General features: G+C 34.4%; 1 protein-coding gene across 10 annotated transcripts in view; it reads left to right on the forward strand.

Annotated features, from left to right (window-relative positions):
• Nucleotides 1–20,509, forward strand: part of CCSER2 (coiled-coil serine rich protein 2) — a 174,370-nt gene that overhangs the window by 148,631 nt on the left and 5,230 nt on the right. The window contains exons 10-11 of one of the 10 annotated variants that reach the window (XM_012764695.2): nucleotides 7,557–7,641; nucleotides 14,271–14,310. The exons of 7 other annotated variants lie outside the window; for them this stretch is intronic. In XM_012764695.2, the coding sequence (XP_012620149.2) occupies nucleotides 7,557–7,641; nucleotides 14,271–14,310 (125 nt within the window). Of the gene's footprint in view, nucleotides 1–7,556; nucleotides 7,690–14,270; nucleotides 14,311–20,509 lie in introns of all 10 variants that reach the window. 2 more of the 10 variants (XM_012764694.3, XM_012764696.3) reach the window with 2 other exon arrangements.

The raw sequence follows: 20,509 nt of genomic DNA on the forward strand, positions 1-20,509 counted from the left end.
CCACCTCCACCCCCTGGTCCATGGAAAAATTGCCTTCCATGAAACTGGTCCCTGGTGTCAAAAAGGTTGGGGACTGCTGCTATAATTAGAAAAGATCCATAAGAAGTTGCAAAAATAGTACAGAGAGATCCCTTGTGTCCTTCAACCAGTTTCTCACGATGGTTACATTTTATATAATTATAGTATAATATCAAAACCAGGAAACTGACATTAGCATGCATGTTTGTGTGTGTGTGTTTCTATGTGATTTTATTATTTGTGTAGTAAAGATTAGCATATTTAAGATACAGAATTATTGCACCACCACAGAGTTTTCCCTTATATGGTGCCCCTTTATAGTCATAACCACTCCCTCCTTCTTCCGCCATTCCTAGTCCCTGGCAACCACTAATCTGTTCTACATCCTTATAATTTTGTTATTTTGAGAATTTTATATAATAGATATCGTAGCATGTATGAATGGTTCAAGGTGAAGAAGTAGGTGAAAAACAGACCACACAGGGTAGTGGAGGGATTTTAGAGAGTTTTAAGTAGGAGAGTGGTGTGACTTTAGAAAGGTTGATTTGGAGAATAGAGGTTCTGAGTCAAAAGTGGCAGTGAAGAGGCCAGTAGCGAAGTGATTGCAATGGTCCAGGCCAGAGGTGACAAATGCTGATGTGGAGCAGGAGGGTGGGGCGTGTACAGAAGGGCATGGATCCTTTTGAGCCTGACTTTTTTTTAACTAGCATAATACCTTGGAGATCATCCATTCCAGTAGTTTCAGTAGTTCATTCCTTTTAATTGTTGAATAATATTCTGTGATGTGGATGTACCACAATTTATTTAACCACTCACCTATTGAGAGATGGTTTCTATTAAATGCTTATTACTTTCACACCATTGTAAAGTTGAAAAATTGTAAGTCAAACCATTGTAAGTTAGAGATTGTACTTGTATAGCTCTTCCTGGTTTCTCTGTTCTGTCCATTGATCTGTGTGTCCACCCCTTCCATCAATAATACCACACTGTCTTGATTGTTGTAGCTATATAGTGAGTCTTAAATTAGGTAGAATAATTCCTCCCACTTTATTCTTTTTCCAAATTGTTTAGATAGTCTAGTTCTTTTGCTTTCCACAAAAGATATAATAAACTTTTCTAGATCTTAAAAAAAAATCCTGCTGGGATTTGGATAGGAATTGTGTTATACCTAAATAACATTTTGAGGAGGATCAGAATCTTTACTATGTTGATCCTTCCAATCTATGAATATGGTATTTCTCTCCATTAATTTAAATCTTTTTCATTTCTTTAATCAGTGTTTCCTAGTTTTCAAAAAACAGTTCTGTATGTGCTTTCCTTAGATTTCTTAAATATTTCATTTCTTTTGAGTGATTATAAATGATATTGTCTGTTAAATTCCAGTTTCCTTGTGTTCATTGCTAATACTTAGAAATACAAGTGATTTTTATATATTGACGTTTTATCATGCAAAGTTACTAAACTTATTTGTTTTGAGAGTTTTTCTATAGATTGGGATTTTCTATGGACCATCATGTCATCTGCAAATAGGAAAAATGTTCTTACTTTTTAATCTATGTGTCTTTTATTTCTTTCCTTCCTTTTTTTCTTTTCTTTTTTTTTTTTTTTTTTTTTGCATTATGTCATCAGATAGGATGTTGAATAAGAATGTTGAGATGTTGAGTGTGGACATTCTTGCTGTGTTCCTAATGTGATGGGGAAAGTATTCATCTTTCACCATTAAGTAAACATTAGCTATACATGTTTGGGGATGATTTTTTTCAAGTTGAGGACGTTCCCCTCTATTCCTAGTTTGCTAAGGGTTTTTATCATGAATGATAAAAACCCTTAGCAAACTAGATGTTACTAAATGGATGTTACTAAATGTTTTTGCTATGCCAATTGATGTCATCATATGATTTTTATTCTCTAACCTATTTATAGATTTTCTGATATTGAATCACTCTTTTTTTTTCTTTCTTTCTTTTTTTTTTTTTTTTTTTTTTTGGAGACAGAGTCTCGCTTTGTTGCCCAGGCTAGTGTGAGTGCCGTGGCGTCAGCCTAGCTCACAGCAACCTCACACTCCTGGGCTCGAGCGATCCTTCTGTCTCAGCCTCCCGAGTAGCTGGGACTACAGGCATGTGCCACCATGCCCGGCTAATTTTTTATATATATATCAGTTGGCCAATTAGTTTCTTTCTATTTATAGTAGAGACGGGGTCTCGCTCTTGCTCAGGCTAGTTTCGAACTCCTGACCTCGAGCAATCCGCCCGCCTCGGCCTCCCAGAGAGCTAGGATTACAGGCGTGAGCCACCGCGCCCGGCCTGAATCACTCTTAATAAACCTAAAATCAACCCCATTTTTTCATGGTGTAAAATTCTTTTTATATATTGCTGAATTCTACACAGTAGTATTTTGTTGAGGATTTTTACATATATTTTCTGAGGGATAGTCTCCCTCTCCCTTTTTGGATACTTTCTTTGTCTGGTTTTATATTAAGGTAATCTGGGCCTCATATTTGGGAAATGGTGTTCCTCTTCTACTTACTAGAAGAGCTTGCATAGAATTGGTGTTAATTTTTGTTAAATGTTTAGTAAAATTCTGCAATGAAATTTTCTAAGCTTAGAGATTTCATTTTTGGGAGTTTTAAAGTTATAAATTCAATTTTGATAATAATTATAGACCTATTGAGGTGATCTCTTTCATCTTAGATGAGTTTTGATAGTTTATGATTTTGAGGAATTGGTCCTTTTCTCAGCTGTCAAATTTATGACTATATAGTTGTTCATAGGATTCTCTTTACTATCTTAGTGGCTAGAGGATCTGTAGTGATATCCCTTGTTTCATTCCTCATTCATTTCATTCATTTTAGTAATTAGTGTCTTCTCTGTTTCTTAGTCAGTCTTCTGACTAAGTCAATTTTACTGCTCTTTTCAAAGAGCCACCGTTTTGGTTTTTTTATTTCCTCCATTTATTTCTGTGTTCAATTTTTAGGATTTCTGCTATCTTTATTATTTTCGGTTTATTTCAGTCTCTTTTTTTTCTAGTTTCTTAAGGTATGACTTTAGCTTATTGATTTGAGATTTTCTCTTTAGCCACTGCTTTATCTGGGTCTTACATCTTTTGATATTATGTATTTTCTTTTGCATCCAGTTCAGTGTGGTTTTTAAATTTTCTTTGAGACTTCCTTTTTGACCCATGGATTACTTACGGGTATGTTTTTTAGTATCCAGGTGTTTGGAAATATTCCTCTTTGTGTTACTATTTTTTAATTTTATTCCATTGTGGTCAGGGAACACATTCTGTATAATTTCAGTTCTTTTTATTTATTGTGGTTTGTTCTGTGGCCCAAACTATTGTCTGTCTTGGTATTTGTTGGCTACATAGAGTGTTCTGTAATTGTTGGTTGGATAGAGTATTCTGCTAATGTTGGCTGGATAGAGTATTCTGTAAATGTTGGCTAGATAGAGTGTTCTGTAAATGTTGATTAGATTCTGATTGTTGATGGTGTCCTTAAGTTTTATATCATTATTGATTTTCTTGTCTAGTTACTTTATCAATTGTCAAGAGAGGGATGTTGAACTTTCCAACTGAGATTGTGTATTTGGGTAGTCTCTTCTCAGTTTTTGTTTCACATGTCTTTAGTTTGGTATATACACACTTGGAATCACTATGTCTTCTTGATAGATTGACGCTTTTATCATTTTGTAAGGTCCCTCTCTGTACCTGGGAATTATTTTTGCTCCGAAGTCTGTCTGTTTTATCTGATATTAATATAGCTACCTCTGCTTTCTTTTGATTTTTTTACATGGTATATCTTTTTCATTTTTTATATTAAAATACCTGTGTTTATATTGTAATATATAAAATGAATTTCTTGTAGCCTGCATATAGTTGGATCATGATCTACTCTACCAATCTGTCGTTTAATAGGTACATTTCATTCCTTTATATTTAATGTAATTATTGGTATGTTAGGGCTTAAGTCTGCCATTTTATTTCTTTGGTTTTATGTTTGTTTTCTCTCTTCTTTAATTCTGTTGTCTTTTTCTTGCTTTTCTATGTGTTACTTGTACCTTTAAGAATTCCATTTTGATCTTTATATAGTGTGTTGTGTGTTTCTCTTTGTATAAATGTTTAAGTTGTTGCTCTAGGCATTACATTATACATACATATATAAAACTATATATAGTCTACTAAGTATAGAAACCTTATTTCCCTTTAAGTCCCACCCCTCCCCCGTTTATAAGTGTTTTAAATATTTTCTGTACATATTTTAAGAACTATATAAGATAATGTCACAGCCAGGTGAGAGTAGAAGCCTAGACTTCCCAGTCTGGCTTTTCTGATGGGAATCAGGTCTGGGGCCACAGGTTTTTCTGTGGTGTTAGGCAGGTTGCTGTGTCTAAGTTTTCTGCATTACTAGGCTACCTCTTTCCTGATTCTTTGGCTAGTGGGTGCAGGCTTTCCTTGAAGGTTTTTGTTTGTGTTCCTTGGCATTTCCAGGTGTTGGCTTCTCCATCACCCGGTTTAACATACATAGGCAAAAAGAAAACCCAGGGAACTTTCTGCCATGTTTCTCCTTTAGTTTCAAGTTCCCTACCTGGTCTGCCACCTTCTTTCCACGTTTAGAGTTGTGTGTTTTATGTATAATGTTGAGCTATACTTAGCAGCATGAGAAGGGAAAGTGTGGCTATTCCATCTTGTGCTGGAACTGGAATTTCAGTTCTATTAAATGTTGATCAGGGTATATTTTTTCTACTCTGTTTAAAGTCACTTGATAAGAAGCTATAGTTGACATCAAGAAAAGTAAGAAGGCTACTATTCTGAGTGGTTATATTTAGTAGAAAAAATTTTTAAATATTCAAATCAAAATAATGAAAAGAGGAAGAAAAATTCCCTGAGAAAAATCTGCTAAGAGCTGTGGGTGTTTATAAACAAGAGTGATCATAATTAATTTAGGTAGGGACAGTAAAAGCTTTTAGGGAATGGGTTTGAAATGGGCTAAAGAGGCCAGATAGGATTTTCACCTATGGGTAGGGAAGTGGAGGAGGCATTTTAAGTGGCAGAGATCAAGTGTGTAACATACTTTGTCTTTCTGGGCATCTGCTTAAATGACAAACTGCTAATGGCTCCTTGGCAGATCTGTTCATGTGCTTGTTTCACAAGGTTGTCTCTCCCTTCTTCTCATGCTCAGGCCTGTCCCAGAGATTATGATTTATTGGTTTTTAGGAAATGAAGAAGATGGATATCATTTGGTTTGTTTTCTAAATTTCTTAGGTGATGGTAATATGTGGCCAGGACTGACAAATGTTATAGCTCTATCTCTAAATAAACACAATAATTTAATTTAATTGAGTTTAAATTGGTAAATATCTATTTAGCATCTGCTGCATGTGCTGGGGAGTTTTAGGCTAGAAAAGGTGGGACATTTAATATCTTTTAAAACTCCTGCCAAGTTATAGGTACTGTGACAGATACTTTCACTTAAATTATTTCACAAATTAATGATCTAGCAGGAAAGACAATTTAACATGAAGTTGGTTATTTTGAATACCATATAGAGTTATAAAATTAAAGGATGGCAATGACTGGAGTAGAGATAGGGACACATAGGTGAATAACTGAATTATAAAAACTAAAAGTAAGAGGGTTCTTAGATATGAACCACTCTACCCCTTGCATTTGACAAATGAGGAAACCGAAACTCAGATGTTAGTGACTTTCTCATGGTTACAGGGCTTGTGGGAGGAAAAACAGGTTCCTTGACTCCAAGGTCAGTGTTATTGCCACAGACCTCAGAGGCAACTTAATTCTTCCATGAAGGACTCTGTGACTGTTTGTTTAAGCCTATCTGTGAAGTCCTCATCTGACAGTTTCTTTACCCAGTGCAGTGGGTAGAAGGTTTTGGTAAAACATAGGGAGGATTTGGTTAAGGACTTGCTTTCTGTAAAGCCTTTGAACCAAAACATTTCTCAAATAGCAAAATAGACTTATAAACAGGTAATAGAGAGCACTTGGGGGTCATCACACTATTAAATATTTTCTAAGCTATCTTTGCAAACTTCCATGGCTAAATTAGTGAAGAAAGTATAGTAATTTCAAAAGATAGGATTTTTATTTACTAGAATATTCTGAAGATTAATTCTGTTTAGTTTATTGTAGCTGTTTTTTCCCTCAGCATAGAAAATAGATTTTTTCGTTTCTGTTTTATGTTGAACAATATAGAATTATTCTTAATTTTTTTCATAATCCTTTTTATTGTGTTTTATTTTTTTAATTGACAAATAATTGTACATAGTGATGTTTCAACATATATAATGTGATTAGATCAGAGTAATTAGCATATCCATATTCTCCAAAATTTATCATTTCTTTGTGTTGGGAACATTCAATATCCTCTTTCTAGCTATTTAAAACTATATAATATTGTTAACTATAGTTATCCTATGGTGGTGAAATACACTAGAATTTATTCCTCCTAGATTACTCTTAAATTTAAAGTAGTGTCTGATTATACCTAACTGGGCCAAGGAATGTTAATACAGAGGTGGGAAATTTTTTTTTATTTGAAACAGTGTTCATGAAATATGTAAATACTGATAAACTATGTTAGTATTTTTTAATAGAACATTATTTCTATGTCAGATTAATTGGTCTGAAATTATGCATATTTTCTTTTGCAAATTTAACTGTGTATGGTGATGATTTACAGGCTCATTTTCCTTGATGATATTTTAAGAGTGTTTCAGTCATTTTATTTATGGATGTGTTTCAGTCCATGAGGAGGATAGGAACACGGAGATAATGAGACCTAATCTGGTTCCGCTTGTGACATTGAATAGTTACTTTCTTGAAGACCCAGTTTTATCTGGAAATTGAGGAAATGGAAATAAATGACATTTCAGATGTATTCTAATTCTGATTAAAATAAATAAAGCTACAAAACCACAAGTTATTTAAATTAAAGAGTACGCATTTGTAACCTGTGGCCTGCATGTCACATTCTTTATATAGTACCTACTCTCACAACATCCTATGTCTTTTTTAATACTTTGTTGGTTCTGCTAACTTCAGCTAATGTTCTTTATTTTTACCTGCTAATCCTCTGAAACCTATTATTTAAAAAGAAATAAAAAATTTTATATGGTAATTTTTTGTATTGCTTGATTCATAAATTGCTGCAATTTTTTTGTGTTTAACACCTAAATTCTATCTCCTCCTTTAAATTCCTTTCTTTTCTGCGAAAGACTGGAATATGCTATTTTAAAAAGAGATATATGATAATGAATGCAATGTATACCAAAAATAATATATTGTTTCCTGTACTTAACTACAAACAATAAAGGAAAATAATCTTTAAAATATATGGAAAAAACCTAGGTTTGGATTATGCTATAGTTTTAATAATGCGAGTTGCCTATAATTTTAAAAAATGAAATCTGCCTGTTAACACTATTGCTCTGTGTTATTTAAAAATAAAACAGTATGACGTTGGTTTCTCTATGTTTCGGTTCCCTTTTTTATTATACCTCCCTACCCCATCTCTCTCTGCACAGGGTGGGTATTCTGCTCCCTCCTTCTCTCCTTGGCAGGGCTCCTTCCAGGGGATCCCACGGACTGTTCCACCGCACCGCAGACAGAGTGAGTCTGTGTCTCTCACTCCTATCCTACTCTGGCTTCCCCTTCATGGTACTTCCCTTCTGCATGACCTGTCTTTCCCCAGCACCTCCTTTCCCATCCTGAGTGATCTGCAGCATCTGTTAAATCAGCACTCCCTGTGGTCTCCTCTCTTAACACTTCCTTTGACTGCATGTAAACAGACCTCTACTTAGAGCCTCATGGAAGCTATCTGAGGTTAATTTCATTCTAATACTGTTTAAACCTATTGCCAGTGACCCTTGACCTACTGACATGCATCTGTCTTTAAGACATTTTCTTTTTTCAAGACCTTGAGATACGTGAATAAAAAATTGGTTTTTTAATCTAGTTATTTAGAAAATGTACATGCTATCTGCAGTAGTATAATGGACAGATGCATACTGTGTAGGGAGCAGGCTTACTAGACCATTGCACATTTCTTTAAATATTTCCTAATCAAAAGGCTTGGATTGCATTTCACTGTCTTCTAAAAGAAAGATCTTTTTAATTGTTTTTTTCAAAAGTGTTTTAAAACAACTAAGATGTCTTTGTAATTTCTCAGCTGCTTTACAGCACAGAAAAAATGGCTTTTGGATATGCATGGTTTACTAACATTGCTAATGATTTAGTTGTTTGACCTTAAAACTTTTGTTTACATTAAATCTACTTTCTAAAACAGTGTTTATTATTTTGTTTTATGTACTTAAGTATACCCGGTAAGTTGATTATATTTTATCTTTTTTGAAAAGTCACCCAAAAAAAGCTAATATTAATGAAAAAGAAATAAAAATATAGTCAGAGATGCTTTTATGACTTCTCCATGGATTTACTCTGATTTGTGATTTGTATCAATTTTTTCATTAATTGTCCTTATTTATATGAAGTATCAAAGGTTCAAAAGGAGGACATTTTAAGTAATTAGGAATATAATTTATTTAAACAAAATTTTATTTCTTGAATTAGTCAAAATTAAGAGGCATCAACATGAATTCTAGACAGGGTGTGAAGTTTAATTTTGGGCTGTTATGCCTCTCCTTCCCTTTGATACTTTTTGTTTCAAGAAAAATAGTTTATGTAGGTTTTTCTATCAGAGTTTTAGTAGCAAGTTCGTTTGTTTAGTGGAAGCAATGAGGAGTTTCTTCTTCTTTTCTATCTCCCACCACCTCTCATATTAAATGGCTAGTGAACTAATCTGAAATTTCAAAGGGCAGCTATAACAAATGATGCATTTATTAGGCTTGTGGCCAGTAAACAGCACGGTATGGCAGAGTTCCCTCAGATTAGCACAGCCCCCTTTGTACATATTGAAGCCCCTTTTGGCCCCTATCCTTTTCCCCTACCATACTTCTTCCCTATTCTCTTTCCCCTAAATTGAAATCTAAGGTTAATTATTCTAAATTGCAGTAGTTTTAGATTGCTTTTAAAAACTTATTTCTCGGAAACACCCATTTCACTAGTTTATTATTTGTATAGCTTTACAATTATCTTGTTCATCCCTTGAGTCATTGGCCCTACATTTTCAAGTGCTTCTTTCTCCTTCCTCGTTTGATCCCAAGTTATCCTTTTTTTCAGACTATGAAGCAGCACTAATCCTACAATGTAACTATCGAGATCTGTCTTTTTTACTTTTCTAGGTTAAACCTTTCTTCTCTGTGTCTGGGTTAGCAAAAAGAAAGTTTTGATTCTCCAGAATTTGCATGTATTAGTCACCTAAAAAATGTAAATACATGGGAGTCTTTTCTTGAGCAAGTTCTCATAGCCTGTGCAGCTAAGAGAACTGGCCCTGGGGTTAGATCACTGAGACTTGTAGGACCCTGTTTGTGGGAAAGAATAACAGGAGGACTTGCTCACAGCTTTTTGATAGCTCTTTCTCAGCTTGGAAGGTTTGTTTAGAGGGGAAATGTGTTCCAAACTACCACACTATTTTGGATCCAACCTGAGAACAGCTGAAGCAGTTTACTAATAAAGGTTTTTTTTTTTTTTAAGGGATGGAACATAGGGAAGAAAAGCATGGGATTATTGGCATAAAATCCAGTGGTTTATCAGACAGTTTTGGGAATAGATCTCTTCTTTCCTACAGTAAATTTATGTTCAGTGAGATAATATTTATCTCCATATTTAGTCAATATTGTGGTTCCTTATGCTCATTTTTGGAAAGGTTGATTGTGTAAGCAATGGAAGGTAGTTGAGATAGTTCTCCTTCATTATAATCTGTTTCATTAAAGAGTCCTTTCTGATTCCCTCTTGAACATTGACTTGAGTGAACTGCCTTCATCTTCTAAAATTCAGAGGCCAGGTAGGCTTGGCTATGAGTCTTCAGTAAGGGCAGCGTGTTTTGTTTTTGTTACAGGAATAGTAGACTTTCCAGTATGAACAGATAGCCTATTCTAAATATGACAAGTGTGAAAGAATTAATGTTTATGGAAAATATTTAGCCTTGTTCACTCTAGAAAGCTGTACTGGCCAGAATGTTCTTGCTGAGATAACTCTAGGAAAATGGAGATAAAAGGAAGATCCTTGCCTTTAATTATTTTTTCTTCTTTCTCATGAAATTTTTACTTACAATTCTTTTCTCAAGTGTATAACTAGTCTCTACTTCATAATACTTATCTTCTGATTTCAAATTAAATCAAATTTTCTCTAGGTTAGCAGAAAATAATTTACATGTAGGTATATCAAGGTCTTTCTCATTATCAATATGGACTTCAGCTATTGTCCAAAGTCACTTAACTGGCATTGGTTGAGTTTTTCTACTCTAGTTTCCAACTGTGTAAAATTGGGAATGACAAATAATCTACCTCATAGTAGTAAAATTTAATAAAAATAGTTGCTTTTGGCAAGTAGAAAGCCTTAATGGTAATCCCAAATAGCATTTCTTGCCAGAGCATATGCAGAAAGTATACTTTGAAATGATATCTGTTTCTTACCATGGCTAACTGGGCTTTTAAACTTTGCTCTTTAGTACCTTGCTTAAAAGAATTTAGAAATCCTATCTACCTTTACCTTCCATGTGCAGTAACTTAGATGGGAAGGGGGAAAAAATGGTCTTCAAACAACAAAAATTGCATAAATGCATCTACATACGTCTTAATATATTGCCCAGCAGTTTCTTGATGGAGTGTTGCCTGTTTTTAAATTTATATTATAATAATAAGTAATTATATTCACCTGAACTAATGGCAGATTTACATTGTCTTGTGTCCTTCTCTTATAACCTTTAGGAGGTGTTTTACAAATCTTTTTGACAAGCAATGATTACAAATACATCATAACCCAGTATGTATTTACTGAATGAAAGTGTGTATTTACATACAACCCAATACATGTGTGTCTGTGTGTATGTATTTGAAATACAGATAATAGATTCATGAGACAGTACTTTTTCTTAGGACATAGGATGCTCTCATATTTTCTTGTCTATTCTGATTTTTAAAAATATTCCTAGCATCCTTCATTTAGAAAAACACTGGTCTATTTTGCCTATATAAGTCTGAGCATTTAGGTTTTAAATGCATCAACTTTAAATATAAAGGCTAAGAAGTTTAACAATATGCATACAGTTTGTGTGTATAATCATAGTAAAATTTTTTTTTTTTGCAGAAATATCCTTATTGTTTTTAAGTCACCTAATGATTAAGACTATGCCAGGAAAAAAATTTTGCTGTTGGATAATAGAGTGGTTTGAATAGCAGATAAACCCTTTGTAAGAGTCACCTGTTCCTCAATTCAACTAAAATGATGATCTTATGATATTCTTACTTTTGTCTTTGGCTTGTTTATCCTTGACTACACTTTTCTCACTTTAGTATTTCACTAGGTTCATAGTTGTTCTTTCAGTCCTTTTTGGCTGGAGAATTGTTCTTTCAGGATTTATACACTTTGGTTAATTTTTCTAAGAGCTATTTAAAAATTGCATTTTCACAAATATGAATATGTAAAAAAATATGAATATGTAGAAAATTTTTACATATCTTTTAAAAAATTTAGCTATACATTTAAGAAAGGGGAAAAGACTAAGGTATTTATTATAATTTTTAATGTCTCAAGTACTTTTCTGTGCATTTTATTTAAATTATCCTTTGATCCTCATAACAATACATAGAGTCAGATCTATTATTATTCCATTTTACAATAAGGAAAATGTAGATAAATAAATCAGAATGATGTAGTAATTTGCTCTGGGTAGGCGAACAAACCAGAATTAAATTCCATTCTGGGCCGGGCATGTTGGCTTACGCCTGTAATCCTAGCACTCTGGGAGGCCGAGGCGAGCAGATTGCTCCAGGTCAGGAGTTCGAAACCAGCCTGAGCAAGAGCGAGACTCCCGTCTCTATTATAAATAGGAAGAAATTAATTGGCTAACTAATATATATAGAAAATATTAGCCAGGCATGGTGGCACATACCTGTAGTCCCAGCTACTCGGGAGGCTGAGGCAGTAATATTGCTTGAGCCCAGGAGTTTGAGGTTGCTGTGAGCTAGGCTGACGCCAAGGCACTCACTCTAGCCTGGGCAACAAAGTGAGACTCTATATCAAAAAAAAAAAAAAAAATTCCATTCTGATTCCAGAGCCTGAACTTTAAACATTTAAAATACTTTGACCTTTCTTTAAAATTTATATTTTCCTTATTTATGGAATTTCCTTATTTACATTTACAGTTTCTTTATTTACATAAGGAAATACATTTCCTTATTTACTTACCAATGTAGTGGCTCATTATGGAGGAATTAGAGTATTCAGAAACATTTTGATAAATTTCTTTCTAGTCTTTTTTACTTTATTTTATAGAGTTAAAATCTTGTGTATCTTAAGTTTTTTGTTTTGCATTTTTCTAGTATCATTATATATACAAATTTTTGATACAGTAAATATTTCTTGAAATTGCCATTTTAATGGCTGCATGATAATGAATTTACTACAACTTAATCTTTTCCTGTTAGGCCTTGATGTTGTTTCTAGTTACAGAGACACTATTGCAATGCAGTTTATCCTTGTTGTATAAATCAGTGTCAGCATCTCTCTTAGGTAGATATTTGGAAGGATATCACTTCATTAAAGGCTGTACATTTCATATGGGCACTTGATGTATATTATTGAATTGTCAAATATGCTCAGAAGATATATATTAACATGGCTTGATCTGATTGACTCCAACATGTGACTGAAATCAATTTTATATGTAAGGATAGCTTCCACTTTCTTAGAAATTAGCTCTGGGAGTGACTTTTCATAAAAATAAAATATTTTCGAATGAAATGCAAATTAGAGTAACTTCATAAAAACTAATTCAATTTTATAGTAAGCTAATTTTTATTTAAATATGGTTAACATAGAATGTGGTATTGTGTACATTTTGGCAGCAATTTATTATTGCCATTGGTTAATTGACTAGAAATGTGCATCTAACTCATGGTCCAGTAGGCCTTCCCATAAATGTAGACAGACATAGGTTAGCTTCTTGTAATACCTTACAATTTTGAGAAATGCAGCAATTAGTGTTTTCTGTGTAAAGCCTTTTATTATAATCTGCTCTACAGATTGTGGGATTGTTTCTTTAGTCTGTATTTGCTGTTGTATCATAGTGCTTACAGTATCCTACTCCAGATAAATATATCGTGACTATTGGTCACACCAATGGAATTATATTATTATGATACTGTTTAGGTATTTTTCTGTACTACTCTGCATCCAAGAGGTAGATGTAATTGATCCTATGTCTTTGAGGTATAGACCCATGAAGTTAATCGTCTCACACTGATTGTTCCTCTGTAGTAAGTCACTCTTAATCACTTTGATAATTTTAAAAACCAGTTAACTGGTCATCAACTTAGAATAGCTGTTGAACTCATTAGTTGAGAATTTATTTATAAATAGTTATATGTATCTGTCAGATATCTTTTTTAAGGTTTTTGAGACCTAGAGGCACCATTCTGAGTAGAGAGGAAAAAGAGCATTCCTAATTCCCAAGAAGCATTGGGAGCTGTGATTGGCCTCGTGTGAACTCAACAGCAAAAGTCACTGAATCTATTTACATAGCACTAGAGACCCAGTTGAGTCTTCCATCTCTATAGCAATGTGTGGAGCCTCACTTACAATTTATATCATATTTAAGATCACATTATACCTTTAGTGGTCATTAATGCAGTAGCAGTAATAAAGCTAAACTGACAAACATAAAGTTTATTTATATTTTATAATGTACAAGAAGTTCTGAAATTATTTAAAAAAATAGTTTCTGTATCCTTCATGACAGATTGCCTGGGGCTAAACCTTTTTAGGTTTTTGGAGTATGAATATTAAATTGTGTCAGAATTCTTTCCAATATTTTGTTTGGTAAGATTCTTTGAGTGAGTCATTTTAAGTATGAGAAATTTTACATAAACCTTTCTGTGGATATGAGTATTTGTACTAACTTGCAAACCACTTTAGTAAGAAAGTGTAAACCTATTAAAATATGTTTTTATAATATACAAATACATTAAATAAAATAATAATGCCTAGGAAAAAATAATAGCAAAGCAAATACTTCTGGCTGCTACCCAGTCATGGCAACCCTTGGTGTTGTGTGTGGTCTCTGATGCCATTGTCCTGTCTTTTTCTTGTCTCTGCTCTCCCATTATGCCATTGGCAAGGAGTTGAGAAGTTAGTCCATTACTTCTCTGACAAAGCGTGGTACAGTACAATTTTGGATTTTTTCCTACCACCTTCCTCATAATCACTTCTTTGTTTTTATTTTTTTCCAGTTTGCATGATGCATGTCAGAGCCTGCATGAAATTACAGGCATGTTACAGATGGCTCCATTTCAATTTTCCTTTTTACTTTTAAAATGTATTTAATAATAACAATAAAAACTTATATGTACCCAGAAAATAAATTTAGGTTAATTCCTATGTCTGTTATGCAATAATAGCATTATTACATTTTAGAACATTTCCTGCTTTGTACTTTGTACACTTTAGCATTTTTTATTCATTCAGGGCTTGGGTTTTTAGCTGCCATCTTTTTGCTTACAAAAACTGGCCAGAGTGCTTTTCCATATGCTAATGCCAGGTTTTGAAGTGTTATGAAACAGTAAAGGTGAAGAGCTTTGCTCTGCTAATTTGCCTTTTCTCATGCTCAGTGTATTTACTCCAGGGGGTGCCTATGGATCCACCTCTTTCCAGAAACACTGCTACAGGATGTGGCTGGAGTTTGGTGTCTGAGAGTTACCCTGTGTAGGCTAGATCAGCTAAGAAGGAAGGTAGGGCATTATCCAGGAAAGTCAGTACCTGAATGTTGGTATTGAATATACCTATAGAGTTATCAAATATATTAAAACTTAAAATAATTGTCTGGCTAAATTGCATATTCTGAAAGCCTGTGATCTCAACAAAACTACCCAGATAGCATAGAATAATAAACTTTAGTAGTGCATTTTAATAAATTCTCTGATAGTTCCAATTCTGGCTTTGCCATTTGCTGAAGTGTGAATTTGAACATGGCACTTAACTTCTTTGAACTCCAGTTCACTCATTTACAAAAAGAAGAGGACAATACTTTCCACCTAGGGATCTCATAGATAAGTAGAGATCCTGCATGCAAAAAAAAAAAAAAAAAAATCTGGATCTCTGCCCTTGGAAGGAAGGGAACTCTGTTCTCTCAGAGCCCAGAGAATAACATTGCTTAAGTGTCTGTAATATGCCAGGCATTGTGCTCAGTACTTTGAATGCATGTCATTGTTTATTCTTTCCCACAGTTCCATGAGGTATGGATACTAGTATTATCCTCATTTTATAAACTATGAAATTCCATTTCAGGATAGTGAGATTATTTGTGATACTTCACCAGTGATAAAGGATAGATCCAGGACTCAAACTTGGATTAGTCTGACTCTTTAAACTTTATTTTTTTTTTTTTTTTTTTTTTTTTTTTTTTTTTTTTTTTTTTTGAGACAGAGTCTCGCTTTGTTGCCCAGGCTAGAGTGAGTGCCGTGGCATCAGCCTGGCTCACAGCAACCTCAAACTCCTGGGCTCAAGCAATCCTTCTGCCTCAGCCTCCCGGGTAGCTGGGACTACAGGCATGCGCCACCATGCCCGGCTAATGTTTTTTTTATATATATATCAGTTGGCCAATGAATTTCTTTCTATTTATAGTAGAGACGGGGTCTCGCTCTTGCTCAGGCTGGTTTTGAACTCCTGACCTTGAGCAATCCGCCCGCCTCGGCCTCCCAAGAGCTAGGATTACAGGCGTGAGCCACAGCGCCCGGCCTGACTCTTTAAACTTTAAAATGTCTTACATGTCCTAGTTCTTATTCTTATCTCCAGGAAGACAGTTAAGGAATCTTTGACTTCTATATCATATTACATATATGGGTTTAAAACATTTAGATAGTATTGACATTATTGAACTATGTATTTGAAGCCTAGAAACCTGATATTCTGTTACAACTAGTTTATTATTATACTGCTAAATAACTTGACTCCCCCCCCAAGACCCAGTTGCAAAAGGAATATGGCTTGAGCTCTTCGTTTTTATGCCTTTTAATAATCATAGATGAAATTTACTGAACACATATTATGTGCCAGGAGGTCCTATACTAAGTGTTGTATGTGAATAAACATACTTAATTATTAGAAATAGAAACGAAAATAGCTGAATGCTTGTTAAGACAGTTTCCCAACCTGTTTAGCCCAGAAATGCCTAGTCTTCAAGTAAAAAACATTTGGTGGCCAAGTTTGGAGATCATTATGAGAGGTTCTTGTGTTCAAGTTAACATGTAATTAGTCTTTCTTGCTGTCCTTCTTGACATGAATCATTAAACTAACCCCAAACTTATTTGGAGAAAACAATTTTTTTCTATTATCAGATTTATTTTCATCGTTTTTAAAAAACTGATTTTTATTTAACCAATGCTTCATCATTGACCTAACAGGAAAGTGTCACTTTGATAATTTATGGCCAAAAAAGCAATTCTTAAATATACCACTAATATTCATTCATTCACTTGTTCATTTATCTAGCAAATATATACTTAATCCCTATTATGTACCAAATACTAGTAATACCAACTACAACAAAAAATGAATAAAGCATAGTACATGCCTGTAAGGAGCTCAGTCTTTGGCACTCTTTGTGAGCAGCCCAAAATAGACATTTATGATTATCATTAAAGATGCCTACCAAGCCTTTGCACAACCACACAGTAATGCCTATTGCTGATACTCTTGGACTATTTAATCTGAGAAGTCTCGGAATTGTGTGCTGAAGTTTATGAATATGACTAAAATAAGAATTGAAGTTGCTGAGTCCAGGTAGGAGCACTTAGCTCTCTGAGTGAGAAACGGTTCACATTTCCATGCTTTGGTAACCACCCTCTCCATAAGTTGCGAGGATTAGAACTCTACTCATTTGTGACTACAGGGAGTTTCCTGAAGTCCCACCTGTAATGTGGGATTTCCTTTTTCCCTGTGGGTCTTGTGGACTGCTGAGGCTGTGAAGTGCATGGGCTGGCAGGCAACTTCTCCAGAGGCCTTTTATGGATACAAGGCAAGCACCTCATCTTACCTGTCCACCTTGAGATCTCTTTAAGTCCTCTCCAGTTTTTCTGCCAGTATTCTAATTTTAGAGCCTTGTAATTTATCACCTGGACTGTTAGCAATAGCTTACTATCTGGCTGTATTCCTTAAAATTTCATCCCTTCTGGTTACCTTCCTCACTGATTACAGTGGAGTGATTATTGTAAAACACATGTTGGATTTCTGATTCCTCTACTTGACATCCAACTCTGTCTTCTATCATCTACAGATCGCAAGTCAGAGCTGCTTAGCCAAACATGAGTTCCTTTAGGAGCTGGCCCTTACCTACACTTTTGTACTATCTTTTTGAATTCTAACAGTTTGAAGTAGCCAGAATGATTATGCCACGTTCTTCTTTTGCCTCTGTGCTTACCACGTACTAGTTCACTACCCAGAATGTTCTTCCCATCTTGTCTACCTGGAAAACTTCTTCTCACCCTTTTAAGACTAAGTGCAGATTATTTGTCATTCTTGGATGCCTTCTGTGATCTTTCTAATAGGGCATATGTTTTCTTTTTGTTCTCATATGTTATGGTTGAGACATGGTCTTAATCATTTGTTTACCTTATTGTCTCCCAAACTAAGCTTCTCAAGCATAGGAACAAATTTATGTTAAACTTCAGATTTTCCCACACCTAGTGTACAGTACATGATTCTTAACAGACATTTAAAAAGTGAATAGGCCCGGTGTGGTGGCTCACACCTGTAATCCTAGCACTCTGGGAGGCCGAGGCGGGCGGATCATTTGAACTCAGGAGTTTGAGACCAGCATGAGCAAGAGTGAGACCCCGTCTCTACTAAAAAAATAGAAAGAAATTAGCTAGACAACTAAAAAATTATACGTACATATAACAAAAATTAGTCGAGCATGGTGGCTCATGCTGGTAGTCCCAGCTACTTGGGAGGCTGAGGCGGGAGGATCGCTTGAGCACAGGAGTTTGAGGTTGCTGTGAGCTAGGCTAATGCTACAGCACTCTAGCCCAGGCAACAGAGTGAGACTCTGTCTCAAAAAAATAAAAAGTGAATAGCCTTTGATATTTCTTTCTATTAGTTTTATTATCCATGAGGATATGAGATCTTTCCTTTTATATTTAGAATTCATTCTGCAGATGTCTGAGGGCATCTTTTTATGGCCATAGAAGGAATAATGGATGTAGGCAAGATGAATTGTTAACATCTTGCCTTTATATTAACACAGTTGAGTATTTAGAATTTGGAGAAATTGTAGTATAATCAACAAGCCATCAGAACATATTTCTGCTTTGCTTGCTAGAGATTAAGAGGTAGCTTATTCAACCTCCAGCAGGTAGTTAATGACAATCTAATCCTTAGTGGGTAACTACTTCCACTTAAAGGAGCAAGTCATTTCCTTGGTTCTCACATTATAGTCATTTCTTATGCCTCTTGAAAGAGACTTTTTATAATAGTAGAATTGATTTTCCAAACTCTAGTTTCCAAATAAATAATAAAACAAGACATTTATTTTGGGATAGGGAAGTTATAGCATACCATTAAGGTTAATTTTTAATAAAAACCTAGAATCTACATTTAGCATATAGAAAACACTGATTTTTTAATGTGATTGATAGTTTAGAAATTTATCTATATATAACTGTTTAACTACTCTCAGTTAAGACTCAACATTTTATTATTCAAAATGGTTATTTTCTCATTCTTTAATATTTGGTATGAAGCTTTGTTGCATTTAATGACTCTTTTTGACTTTCATTTATTTCTTTGATAAGCAGTGGTCAGTTGAGTAATGTGAGTAATCAGAACAGTGCAAATGGATAGTTCATCAACAGTTCATGGTGCCCCTTTTCTGAAGTTTTGGTAATCAGTTTATTACTTGTCTTAATTGGAAAATCATACCTTTTTAGGCTTTAGCATTTTAAGCTGATAGCACATGGTTTACCATTTTTTTCCTTACTGGCAATAGACATATTAAAGTCATTTTTAAAGTTATCACTGTTATTTTTAAAAAATCTCAAATTGGTTTAAGATTTTTAGCTTGAGACTAGAATATTTTGTTGTGTTTGAAGGTAAAAAGAGGTGAAAAGGGAAAATAAATTCCCTCTTTGGTAGATTTCAGGTTGTTTAGTATGGCCCTGTTCTGTTTTTTTCACTAATGTTTCTAAGGTTTTCGATCACTTTCGCATAGTTATGTTTATGTAAGGAACCCCAAAGAGAGTCTATTGAATTAATTATGTGGTAATTTTAGTACCTTCTATGTTGGGGGACAGTTTATTCATCTGTGTGATGATTTATTGTGAAAATACCCAGGGACGTTAAAGTCTGGGACATTACCTTGAGACAGCAACAGAGATGGCTTGTTTATTTTGTACATTCTGCAATGTGATTTAATGTACCCTATTTCTGTACAGACTAATTTTGAGTAGTCATTGTCTTTCTTTTTTTTTTTTAATAGCAAGTCAGTCATATGCCCTTATAGAGCCACCCATCCCTCTGCTAGTCTATGGGCTTTGTTCTCAGTTACTCTCAGACCTGCCATAATCTAACCCCTGAATGCTGACCCTGGGCAGCCATTGTTCAGTGCTGGTCAAGGAGGTGAAAGAAGTGAAAAAACAATGCAGTATCAATAGATCTGTACCTTCTATTGGGGAAATCAGAGATGCAGTGTAGATTTGTTTGTGGTTTAGCATAGAAAAAAAAGTTACTGGTGAGAAATGGTCCTTGAAAGTTCACATATCAAAACCCTTTGCCAAACTCTTTGATGTTTTAGCTCTCATTATTTAATAGAAAGTATGTCTATGGGTGGTAAAGATAATACATTTGTAGCAACCACCCCTATATCAGGACAGGCCCAGTAGGCCCTGCCCCAAAGTAATGGAAATTGCATGTTTCCTCTAATTTTCGTAGACACAGTAGGCTACAGAGAAGTATGTGTGAGGGCATATTGGCCTAAGAACTTTGTTACAAGCTTCTGTGCGTCAGGTCCAGTTTGAGGCGATTTCAAATTTGATTCATTCTCAGCCATCATTCAAAAGGCTGATCATTTTTAATTTTACTAAATGAATGTTCACTGTTTGGTCAGGGTAGATTTGTTTTCCACGTGTCAGCCATAAAAGTAATGAGACAGAACAAATAAACATTTTACTTGGAAAATTTTCAACAAGAATATTAAGTATAGGTTAGCATCAGCTAAATGTATCGACCAGTTTTTGTTTAAGTAATTAGAATTTCACATAAACTGAGAATATAACTTTTATTCTAAACCTTGTTTATTTGCTGATAATTTTAATTCTTGACAGAAGTACATTTGATAACATGGTGTGTACAACTTTATTTTTTTAAA

This window comes from Microcebus murinus, chromosome 14 (genome assembly GCF_040939455.1).
Source record: "Microcebus murinus isolate Inina chromosome 14, M.murinus_Inina_mat1.0, whole genome shotgun sequence".
NCBI lineage: Eukaryota > Metazoa > Chordata > Mammalia > Primates > Cheirogaleidae > Microcebus > Microcebus murinus.